At 43.3% G+C, this 12,554-nt stretch overlaps 1 protein-coding gene across 3 annotated transcripts in view; it reads left to right on the top strand.

Moving 5' to 3' along the window:
• Positions 1–12,554, top strand: part of SLC26A11 (solute carrier family 26 member 11) — a 1,037,522-nt gene that overhangs the window by 533,845 nt on the left and 491,123 nt on the right. For all 3 annotated transcript variants that reach the window (XM_044068078.1, XM_044068080.1, XM_044068079.1), the window contains 2 exons: positions 4,778–4,833; positions 7,858–7,998. In XM_044068078.1, coding sequence (XP_043924013.1) covers positions 4,778–4,833; positions 7,858–7,998 — 197 coding nt within the window. The remainder of the gene's footprint in view (positions 1–4,777; positions 4,834–7,857; positions 7,999–12,554) is intronic.

The following is a 12,554-nucleotide window of genomic DNA, read 5'->3' as shown; positions in this document are numbered from 1 at the left end:
TTTCTTGGTTGCAAGCTCCAGACCATCCCTATGCTGCCCCCCCCCCCAAAGCTTTTTCTCAGATAGCCTTTTTCAGTCGCTTCTTCCTCAGGTTTCAATTACTGCCATGCAGTTTCTCAGGGCTCTAAGATTCATGGCCTCCACCATTCCTATGTTTCCTCTTGTCAGGCTCCATATGAGAGAATTACAGTGGTGGCTCCATATGAGAGAATTACAGTGGTTCCTAAAGTCAGCATGGCCGCAACACTTATCCTCAAGATTTTCTAGCCCCTCTTCTTCCACACCTCAAGAGCAAGCTTCAGTGGTTGATTCACCAGTTGTGTCAACCCGGGACTTCCTTTTCAGTCCCCAGTCAGGATCCTGTTTTGGATGCAACAGACACAGTGTGTGGAGTCTTGTTTCGGTCCCTTTAGGGTCCAGGGTCTCTGGCCTCCTTATCAGAGGTCAGACCATATTAATATCAAGGAGATGAGAGCTCTCCTTTTTGCTCTTTAGGCTTTTCTTTCTCTTTTTCTTCCAGGGTCTCTCAAAATATTTTCAGATAATACCACAGTAATGTAGTACATTAACAAGGAAGGGGGGGGGGCAGGCCTACCTTCTTTGCAGGCTAGCTCTTCAGGTTTGGGATCTATCTGTCCAGTGTCAAGTGGCTCTTCAGGTGTATACTTTCCTTCAGCGAAGAACATAGTGGCAGACTATCTGAGCAGGTCCATAACACAGGCTCACGAATGGATGCTTCACAGAGATGTGTTTCTGGACACTGTCCATCAGTTATCTTGTTGGTAACTCCCTTTTGGCTCAGACAGCATTGGTTCTCTCTTCTTCTGCACCTTGCCAAGGGGCAGTCATCAAACGATACCTGACAGGGTGGACCTGGTCACACAAGACGGGGAGGAGGGGGGGTCTGTCATCCATCCTTACTTGCCCACTCTACAACTACTCACATTGTGGGTGTTAGGGTTTTGATCCCTTTTAGGCACCTTTTTTCTGAGAACATGCTTAGGGTTCTGCAGGAGGCCAGGAAATCCTGTATGTCCACTTGAAGAAACTTTCTGTGTGGTGCCTTGCTCATAACCAGGATCCACGCTCTGTGGGATATCCCTGTGGTACTGTCTTATTTGTGTGAATTGCTCCATGCTGGGTTGGCTTATTCTTCTGTTAAAGCTCACTTTTCAGCTATCTGTACTTGTCTGCCATTATCTCTTATTCTGGCCTCTAGGTTTGAAGTCATGCATTTTCTTAAAGGCGTCCTTCATATCAAACCTCCCCGGAGACCTATTCCACCTTCCTGGGATCTTAATTTTGTTTTTGAAAATTTGAATCCGGATTATTTTAAGCCTGCAGCTTCAGCTTCCTTACAGCATTGGACATAGAAGACTGTTCTTCTTTTGGCCTTTTCTTTAGCTAAGGGAGTGTCTGAACTCCAGGCTGTCATGGCTGTTCGTTCTCTTTTGTTTTCATAGGAACAGGGTGTCTCTTCATATGAATATTTCTTTTATGCTTATGGTATGGTGGTTAATGAATGGTCTCTTAATCAGTCTATTAATTTGTCCTCCTTTTTTCCTTTTTTACAGTCTGCCAGTGAGAAAGTTCTTCATACCTTGGATTTGCATAGACAACTCCGACATTCTTTAGATAAGACTAAGGCCATTCGCAAGTCTGAGCAACTTTTTGTTTCTTTTCATGCCATATCTGTAAGTTTGGCTGTTTCTATGCCTTACAGCTTAAGCGGGGAGCATACTCATGACCTATGACATCTGTAAATCCTAAGGCTTTGGTATACTGGTTGGATTTTGTGCTACCCGTGGCAGGGAATCCCTTTTATGAAGAATATTGCAACAATAAAGAAAACAACCTCTACTGTTATGGTAAGAGTTTACACAACTGTACTTTCTCCAGAAAAGTGGAAGACCCATTGTACTATACATAGGTTCAAAATCATTATACAAAACTGAATCAAAAATCTGGAAATTGAATTTTCCTGAAACTGACCTTAATAAAATCTAATCTACTCCTAGGTGCTGAGACATTAGAGATAATTAAGCCAAGGTGTATGGGGTATGGTCCTCCCTACAGTAAGTACTTAGTATTTTATTTCTTAGCCCTGGGTCCTCTACTGGTGCAACTTGCTGTGCAGGCAGCATTGTGAGTGCACTCCTTAGGCTGTAGCTTTAGGACGTCTCTTAAGACATGCCTCTTTCATTATGCCCCATATGAACCTATTTTTGTCTGATTACTGTTTTAAATTGTTTTTGTTTGATCTTTGTCTTCTCTCTTATTTTTTAGCGCTTGCATTTTTATTTTTTTGCTTATGTATGTCACCGAGTCAGCTGAGTATCAGCAGACCCTGTAGCCTCTCCTCATTCACTAGGTCTACCCACTCCTCCTTACTTCCCCTTGGGCAAGCTGTGATTAAGGGTTGGGGACGAAGAGATCATCAATGTCCCTTCCAGGTCCACATCATACTGCTGCCATGGGAGTGCTTTTCTTGCGGTTTTCCTCTACCTATCTCCTCTCCAGCCTATGCCCATTTACACTTTGTAGGTGGAACATGTAATGGGCAGACCATGCCAAACCTTCCTCACTTCTGCAATGAGCTAATGTGCAAGCCACCCTGCCCATCCAAAGGAAGCCCTGCACACATGTGCACCCCCCTCCTCTCCCAGGATGGGCACACATGACCTCCTCTGTCAGCAGCTCAGATGTGCTAGCTAGTAATTTGAACCCAGTTTGCCTGGGCTGTAGTAAAGGCTTTATCCCTCTATACTATGGTGCTGGCTGTTTTTAGTACTTTTAATTTGCCTTAATTTTATAAACAAATTGTATGTTTTAATATTTCATGTAAATGAATTTCATTCTTTTGGTTTCAGGACTTTGTGATTTCTTCTTTCTAGAATTTTTGGAAGTCAAGCACGCACTACATCTTTTCTTCTTCAGATGTTTCAAGCATGGTATGCAGTCTTCCAAGTGCCATCTCATAAATTCCATTAAAGTCCCCAGGAGGGACATCTGAGGTAACCAGGCAGCAGTCCTAATTAGACCGCTGGTTACCAAGAAGGAGGGCAGGTTTGTGAGTTTGCCCAGGTTTGAGAACCATAGCCATGGATAAATTGGCATTGGACATGGAGAACAGCCATGTTGAGGAACTGCTCAGTCATCTTTTCTTTCAGACTGGCATACCAGAAGATGTCAAATGGATAGAAGGCACAAAGTTAGCACCTGCTAGATCACAAGGCTGCAGAGATGATTTTACCTGGAAAGCAAGGAATGAGGTTTAATACTTGCCTCTTTCTGGTTCCAAGAGACTGGAAACAGAAGACTTGTTTGATTTCAATGATCATTGTATATTCCACATGGTGACAGTGCACACCATCATTCTGCTGCTTCTGTTAGGATTCTGAATGACATCAGACTTTGTGACTGCTGCTTGGAAACGAGCATAAGGTTTTTGCACTTTACCTTGGGGGAGAAGCAATTTCAGTACATGTTACTGCCCTTTCAGCTTTCCTTTGCCTCAGGATATTATTCCTTGGCTCACAACTTTTCAAGTCCCTGAAAGAAAACGTATTCCCCTCTCTTTCATGTAGCTTACTTAGAGAGCCTCATTCAAATAGCCTTAGATGTCATAGTCTCTCGGGGCCTTTCTTGCAAGCACCTAAAACTAGACTGTAGTGCTCTAACCACACCCTTTCTACTGTTGGACCCAAGCTCTGGAGGTATCTTCTCTCATATCTTAAAGACCTGTCTAAATACTCCTTTTGGGCACAACTTAAAGAGCATTCAGAGTACAAGGTGCTTGTAAATGCACTGCATCAGGTCACATAACCTAGTCTCCCTAATCTCTGATGCAACTGTGTGTCATTTTCACTGTAGCATCTGTTCTCTAACTCCTAACATGTAGCTACTTTAGTTGATGTAAATGTTGTACTTATGGTTTCTGATGACTACCTTTTTAAATCATTTTTTTCCTGTTGTATATAAACTATTCCTTTGTTTTTAAGGTACTGCTCTTGCATACATTTTTATTTTACCACTTGATATGTGTTCACTTTCTGGGCTGAGTCTGAAATTGGTCCATTGGGACTGGTGCTGTTCCCCAGTTAAATTGTATAAGTAAATAAATGGATATTCCCCAAGGTTGTAGTTATAGTAGCAGACACCTTAGTCCTGTTGTTACTAAGAGTGGGCCTCCTTATACCAGGCCTGCTGTTATCCTCCCTCTTCTTACTGCTCTTGGAAAGTACCTTCAGCCTGCACTAGAGCTCAGTTGTACTACCCATTACTCTTGCTTTCTCTCCCTTTAGAGGAGGGTTGTCTAAGGATTGTACTGCCTTCCCTTCCAGGCTGGCCCTATAAGAACCCAGGTTCATAACTGAACGAGTTAGTGACTTCGGATTTGCTAGTCTATTCTTTGCTCTGGCCACAGTCAAAAATACAAATAGCTACATCAGCTTTCTGTAGAATAGGGTCATTCAGTGACTTTATTTGTTTTGTTTTGTTCTAAATTGATGACACTTTGAGGCTAACAAGGTTTTAGTAACCTTTAATGGAAATTATTTGCCTTAGAGTATTCCTGCCCTGCAGAAATAACCCTAGGGGCCGAACCTACTTCCACCTTATTTGCCACAATGCAGTCAAATCTTTTTAAAAAATGTTCCAGTGATGGTGATGTGCTGTTCATTTCAGTATAGCTGTATGGAATATAAGAAGTAAAAGATGAATATATCAAAATTGAAACAAGCATTTCAGTTATTTGCTCCTTTTGTTTCACTTACAGGACTGCAGTAAACTCACAGACAGGAGTCTGTACTCCAGCAGGAGGACTGGTTACCGGTAAGGTCTCATTTTCAACTGCCTACCATGGTTTTTGTATTTGCTGGCTTAGAGTAATCAATTATGTGTCCCAATTATGTCTTATATTAATGTTCATTTCAGCCTTTTTCCATCTGCATGACATTCCTCTCAATTGCTTTGATTTTGGCACAAGTGCGGCCCCCATTTTGTTTGTCCCATTGGACCTTATAATGCCAGTCCACCACGTTCTCACCGGGTCTACCAGCCACCCTCCTATACCCCCCCAATTACTCCATCATTATTTACAGGACTGGTTGTGGATCCTATGGATATCCTGGGGGCTTGTTTATCTTTGCCTCTGTCCAGGGGGTGTATGTCTTTTTATATGCCCTACCCACTTTTCCTTTTTCCACACTCCCATGCTCCTTGACCATGTCCAAGAGCAACTCTCCTCTTTGGACCTTGCATCCCCTTAGAGAGCATCATCAATGAGCACTCTCCCAACCTGGACAAGTACACCAGTCCCTCTTCGCTGCTCTGTCAGTTACCAGAGCTGCTAATCTAATCCAGATATGCTGGACTGTAGTCAGTTCTTTATTTCTCTATGCCACTGAACCAGGTTTGCAGCTCACATTCCTTGTAAGTTTACCAGTGCAGCTAATAAAGTAATTACTTTAGAGGTGTTTAAAACCTTAAATTAGAGGACTACTTTAAAAGAATGTTGCAGTGATTGTGAAAAGTATTATGCAGTGACAACTTGTAAGTAGGTTTTGAATGCGAGTTAACCTAATGCATTCCTGTCCTAAGGGGGTGGGAAGGGTTTGCACAGTCTCAGAGGGACATTAGGTAGTACAGTTTCTAGGGGGGGGGGTTTCACTGCTTGTGCCGCATGGGGAGTTGAAGAGCTGCTTGGAGGGAACGGGCCCTGTGTGAGAGAGGTCTTTCAAGGACAACCCATTGAAAGTCCCCTCCCTCTTGCCTTCCCAGGTACATGCAGTTGAACTGGAAGAAAGAAATGTCCTTGAACCACCCCTGGTGGATGTCTGAATGATGGCCCCTCCCAGGTGACCCTTGCTTTAGTAATGTGGAGTAAGTATTAGGACGGTTGACGAAGGAGGGAAACGGTGATCGACAGGCAACAGAGGAAAGAGTGAAAAAAATATGTTTTTTTTTTTCTGTGGTAATGAGAAATCCCAAGTTTTTTTTTCTCTAAGGATCTGAATTAACATATTGGACTGGTCTTGATAATCCAGGTGTTAAGACTGCATTTCAGTTCTTGTAGTATACATCAGTCACCTGCTCACGATTGCATTTTTTTTCAGTGCCCCCTGAATATACCAGGAAACTGGAAAACACATTCAAGGATTAAGGCTAACACCATTCTTTCTAGTAAAAAAATAGATTTTTGAGTAATAACAGAGATTTTTTTTTAACAAAAAAAAATACCAATACACATCAAAGAAATAACAAATGGATACATACTCTGAAGCCACAAACAATAGGAACCTCCACAACAAAATAAGGAATGTAGCTAAAAAAACAGCTGGAGCTGAAAATCTGATCCAAAAGGCGTGGTAGACAGGGACCTCTTACACCGTACAGGTGGCTTACTTTGAAGGATGCATAATATAGAATACTTTGTGGACATACTGTATAAACTAGAACACTAGAAAATGGCAATGCAACATAGTACACCTTTTACAGATGAATTTAAAAAGCAGAAAGGGCCAGTGCTGTTGTAATGAGTAAATAGAAAGGCAAAACAATAAAAATGCATATTGTATTACTTTGACTAAAAAACAAAACCAAATAATAATGACAGTGCTCATGGGGCTATTTCAAACATAAATTATGAAAATAAAAGGCACTTTGATTGACAGTAGTATTATAGACATCAAGATATAAGGAAACTCATGTTTTCTAGTTTGTCTTTACAGTTGCCCTTTAATAAGATGTGAGTTATTATTGGCTTTATGGAAACTGCATACTTGACACCAGAAATGCACAGACACTTGCAAGATGCACAGTACATCTCATTAGGGGAATGCAAGTACTTCTGGGGGAAAAAGTAAGTCTGTGATTTGAGTGGTGAAGTTAAGTGCAAAGCACAGTTGTTATATTGCTTTAAGAGCCTCTCTTTCTAATGTCTGCTGTTAAGGTGAATAGCTCACATGCCTCTGTTTTCAGAAAGAAAGAAAAAGAAAAACATTGAAAATACTTGTTAGCCTCTTTATGTCCACAGCAACTCCCTCCCGTGATACTGCTAAATAAAGCTGTGACTATGCATTGGCCAGCATGGTTTGAATAGTGTCTTTCAAAGCTGTGCATTGGTTATCTTATGGGAGGAAGTTTAGCATGCCCTGCTTCAGGAGCACCTGTGAGGAAAGATCTGAGTGTGTGCTTCATCTGAAGACAGACGGGCTTGAGAGCATAAGCCCAGACAAAGACTATGTCTAAGACCTGTCTAAGGTGGGTCTTAGAGTTGCTCAGAAGCAGACAGTGATATCAGGCTTAGTGTAGTGGGCACTGTACCCTGCTTACCAGCCAAAAAGAGTAGAACCGTAGTTCTGCTGACACTCTTATCACTTTCTCTCCCCCCAGATTGCAACCACAACCATGACTATTAACTGTCCCTCTTATTCTCCTGATGCTACTAGATGGGTAGGAACATATAATTAGGAATGGGCTTAGTGGTGACAGGGGATGTCATGCCAGAAACTGAATACAAATGCATACCTCTCATTTCTCTACAAAAGAAGGTATGGAGTACTTGAAGTGGTTAAACTGCATGCATTGCTTATTGACATGAAAACCCTGCACCAGTAGCGAATAGTTTTCATTGTGGAACAGAATGCTGTCTGGGTGTAAAGGAATACAAAGGTAAGAATAAATAAATAAGTTTACTAAATCTGACATATTAGTCACAAACTGCAGATATGTTTTTTTTTTTACAAAGATTATTCTTACTATATTGTACTACTAAATTACTGCAAGAAGAGTTTCATCAAGTAGGACCATTTCAGGTGCACTTTTCACTTACTTTGCGGTGTATTTGTTCAACAGGTATCATAGTGCTCTTGTCACTGGCCTTCCTGACACCTTTGTTCTTCTACATACCCAAAGCAGCACTGGCTGCTGTCATCATCTGCGCTGTGGCACCCATGTTCGATCTCAAGATTGCCCTGACGCTTTGGAAAGTAAAAAGTAGGTACCATCTGTAGGGAATATGGGGATACGAAAAGAAGTACGTCATGTGAGTAGAAATAAAATAATTCCTGACTGTGTGGACAAATGCAGCTGAGTTTTTCTTGGATATAAACCTGGTGTTCCTTGTAAAGATCATTACTGCAGTATGATTTGTCATATTTGGTCAAACTTAAAAGGCTGAAAACGCAAAATTTCGAAGCGGCTGTTAAGCGAATTCTTTCGCTTGGCCGCTTCGGTACTTTGCCATTTTTGGCAGTGTAGTGTGGTCTCAGAGTTGGTATATTTAAGTAGGGGATGGGTGGGGGCACAGCCCCCCACATCGGGAGGGGTGTGGGGGCGAAGCCCCCCACTTAATGTAATGTTTGAAATTGATTTTTATTTTTATTTTTTGTTGGAACAGCAATTTTTTTTTTTCCCTTGGAAAAAAATCTCTGTTCTGCCATTTCGACATTGTAAGCTTTCGCTTACATAGTGTTGATCAATCACCATTCACTTTTTTAAGGTTTCACTGATTTAATATAGACCCAAACTATAGCATTGTCCATATGGCACAGACCTGAGGTGATGGGTTTATTGGAGTTAGAAAAGGTTCATGTTTCAGAGTTACAAATGGAACAAAAACAGCACCAGGGGTAATGCTATGCAGCATATGTCATTCTGTTCATCTGTTGCAGTATTCTTTACATGAGGGAGTTGACTGTCCAGGCCGCCCGGCATCGGGCAGTATACCAAATTCTTTTACTACTGAAAGGTGTGTGGTACGTCACACATAGGCAGCTGTCAGACGCAGGCCTTAAAAGTGACATGCGCTTGCAGCATCCTCAGAACTTCCTCGCAGTTTAGAGAACCAAAGCGTGATGGAGGGTTCCTCCGGCCCAGCAACCGAGCCTACTATGATGTAGATGGCCAAAAGGTGCCCGAAGCTTCCGCTGCTCTTCTCCCTGCAGAAGTCTCTCCCAAGGTGCATGGTAGCCCTGAGATGCATTCTTTTCCAGATCCTAAGGCCGAGACAGTTTTGCAGGCCACCTTAGACCCAGATGACAGCACATCCAGTGAGCCCTGACAGGCATCTGGTACAGATGTCCAGGGAGAACCAAGGCTCATTCTGTCGGAAGGCCCTAGGAGAATCACCTAAATCCTTGTGAGAGAAGTCAATTCGGACATACTCGAATGCAGGCCTACGTCCAAACCCCCAACATTACATTGCGTGAATGTGCCTGCTAAGGCAAAAAACTAAGCATGCTGCCCCTCCTCAAGACCCCCAGAAAAAGTGGCAAAATTTTACCCAATGATTATTCAAGGCTTTCATGTCCATGAGGCCTACTGTTGGGTCCCCTGCTCCTTCTTTGTCCTGGCCTGCCTCTCCCCAAGAAAGGATCAGACAACAGCCTGATTCAGGGGAAGAACTTTCATCTGAGGATGACAGTGACTCCTTGGCCTACTCCTCTAAAATTCTTTCACCATTAGACTATGCATCCCTTGAAGAATCTAATGGGGCAGACTCCACTTTGGAGGAAATCTCTTTTGGAAAAACCCTTATAAAAATGAGAGACCACTTCAAGTGGGACAGCTCTCAAATGTTTGATGTTCAGAAGGGGTACTATGACCTCCTCCAGGTGGAAACCTCCAGCCCCTCAGCTATCTCACTGGTTATTCCTGTCTTTTTGGATGCCTATGCCGCCACATCTGAACATCCAGATTTCCAGCATTCAGCTCCTATGAAGCCAGACAGATACTATAATGTCCTTCAAGACTGCAGCTTCCTCTTTAAGGCCCCTGATGCTTACCCCTCAGTCATTTCTGTGGCCTCAGACAAAGCTTTGAGGTCCCTTCCTTCCACCTCTCTTCTTCCTTCTGACAAGGACAGGAAGCAACTAGTGAGGTTAGGGAAAATTGTACACTTCAACTACCTTAGCCTTTAGGGCTTTGAACTATCAAACACATGTGACCAAGTATTCCCTGGAACTTGTGTCACAACTATTTAAAATTGTCTCTGACATGCCTGATTCAGAAAACAAGGCTTTGGCCTCTTCCCTTGTTGGTCCATCATTCAGTAAAATGCAGCTATGATGCTTTGGAGGCTACCTCTAGGGCAGCTTCTATCTCAGTGTTGAGAAAGTTTGCATGGTTAAGGCTTCAGCCCCTCCTGAGGCCATCAAGGTAAAGTTCATGGGTGCTCTCCTTGAGAATTGTACATTATATCACTGCAGGAAAAGAGTAAAGAGTTAAAAGACCTTCAAGCATACCCTGGTTTCATCAGTCCCCAAGTTCCACAGGAACTACCCTTCCAAGCAGGTATTTGTTTGTAGGCAAACCCAGCCCTCCCAATCTAAGCCCTCCAAAGGGAACAAGAAGGTTCATCACTACTCGGCTCCCTCCTCCTCCTCCCAGATGCACAAGCAGCCTTTTCCTGATGGAGCAGGTTCTTTCTCACTCCTCAAGACTTCCCTGCTCCACCCCTCTTTCCTTACACCTCTCCCTATGCCTTCCAGCCTGGGAAACCATCACACAAGACGCTTGAGTCTTGTATGTCATAAAACATGGATACTTCATGGCATGGCACACGGTTCCTCCCTTCAGAGGTATCCCACAGCCACCTACAGAACAGGTACCCCTTTTCCCCCAGGTACTGGCAGACCTGCTGGAACAGGAAACTATAGAGCCAGTGCCTCCACACCAAAAAAAACAGGCTTCTACTCCTGTATGTTCCTAGTTCCCAGAAAGGAAGACCCCTGGAAACCCATACTAGAGCTCTCCTTCCTCAACACCTTCCTAAAGGTGCCCTTCTTCAGAATGCTCACCCTGTAGTCTTTATTTCCTCTGATTCTTCCACAGGCCTTTCTGGTGTCCATAGACATCAGACGCCTGTCTGCACATTCCCATTTATTCCAAATTCAGGAAATCTCTTCATTTATCTGTGGCATCCTGGCACTTTCAGTTCCCGGCCTTGCATTTTGGTCTTTCTACAACCCCAAGAGTTTTCACAAAATGCTTAGCAACAGTAGTCACATACTGCAGACTCCAAGACATTCAAATCTTCCCTGACTGGGACGATCTGCTGCTCCAGGCAAACACCCCAGAGGATCTGCAGAGGAGCTTCCTTTCAGCCATTGCCATCCTACAACAATTAGGTTTCACAGTCAACTTAAAAAAGTCTGCCCTCACCCCATCCCAAGACCTTGTCTTTCTGGATTGTGGATTCCAAACAGACAGAATGATAGCGTCTCTTCCACCTCAAAAGGCACAGGAGCTCTGCCAGACTTTCTCAAACCTCCTTCCCCTACACCTTTTGTCAGCAAGGCAATTTCTCAGGATCCTTCGACTGATGGCCTCCACCATACCTATACTGCCATGGAAAGGCTTCACATGAGGAAGCTTCAGTGGTTCTTGAAATCAGTTTGGACACAACATGCCCACCCTCTGGAATTTCAAATCCTGCTCCTAGTATGCTTGAAGGAGTTCCTATGGTGATGTCAACAAATGTCCCTCAAACAGGGACTTCCCATCCACCCCTATCCCTAACTCAAGATCTCTACACAGATGCTTTGGATACAGGCTGGGGGATTGTGTTGAGTTCCTGTACTGTACAATGGCTGTGATCTCCCTCTTGGGAAAAAAATCACATAAATGTAAAATAAATGAAGGCATTGATTCTAGCTCTTCAGTCCTTTCAATCCCTTTTCAACCCAGGCCAGTTGAGGATCTACACAGACAACATGACTATTCTCTGGTATGTCAACAAGCAGGGGGGACCAAATTCTACCTCCTGTGCAGACTAGCTTTACAGGTTTGGGAACTATCCCTACCAACTTCAGATTTCTCTTCAGGCAGTTTAGTTCCCCTCCAAACAGAACTCTGTGGCAGACATCTTGAGCAGATCCACAACACAGGGCCACAAATGGATGCTTCACAGGGATGTCTTTCTGGACATAATCCACCAGTGGAGTATTCCAAAATTTTCTGCTAGGGAACCTTACCCCCTGGCATGGAAAGTGGATGCCCTATCAATATCCTGGAAGGGGAAGTTACTGTATGCATTCCCTCCCCTTCCACTCATTCCGAAAATCTTGCTGAAGATTCTGTAGGACATACCAAAAATCTTGCTGGTGACTCCCTGTTGGCTAAGACAGCACTGGTTCCCCCTTCTGCTACATCTAGCCAAGGAAAGTCTTTGCACATTACCTCACCGAGTGGACCTACTTACACAACACAAGAGCTCTCTCACCCAGCCACACTTGGAAACTCTACAGCTGAATCTGTGGGTGATAGAGCCCTGATACCTTTTAGACACCTATTCTTAGAGGATGAGATTCAAGTCCTGCAGGAGGCCAGGAAACCCAATACCAGGAAATCTTAACTTTCCAAATGGAAAAGATTTTAAATGTGGTGTCTTTCTCATAACCTGGACCCTGCTAACTGTAGATCTCCCTTTGAATTTTTCATACATGTGAGTTTTTCAATACTGGCCTAGCTTTTTTATCTGCAAAAGAATGTCAGCCATTTCTGCATGTCTGCCTGTTTCACCCCCCTTTAGCTTCTAGATTTGAGGCCAA

Source organism: Protopterus annectens, chromosome 4.part0 (assembly GCF_019279795.1).
Source record: "Protopterus annectens isolate FY-2018-M chromosome 4.part0, PAN1.0, whole genome shotgun sequence".
In the NCBI taxonomy this organism is placed as follows: Eukaryota; Metazoa; Chordata; order Ceratodontiformes; family Protopteridae; genus Protopterus; species Protopterus annectens.
Note: the sequence above shows the minus strand (reverse complement) of the source record. Positions and strands in the feature narration are given on the sequence as shown.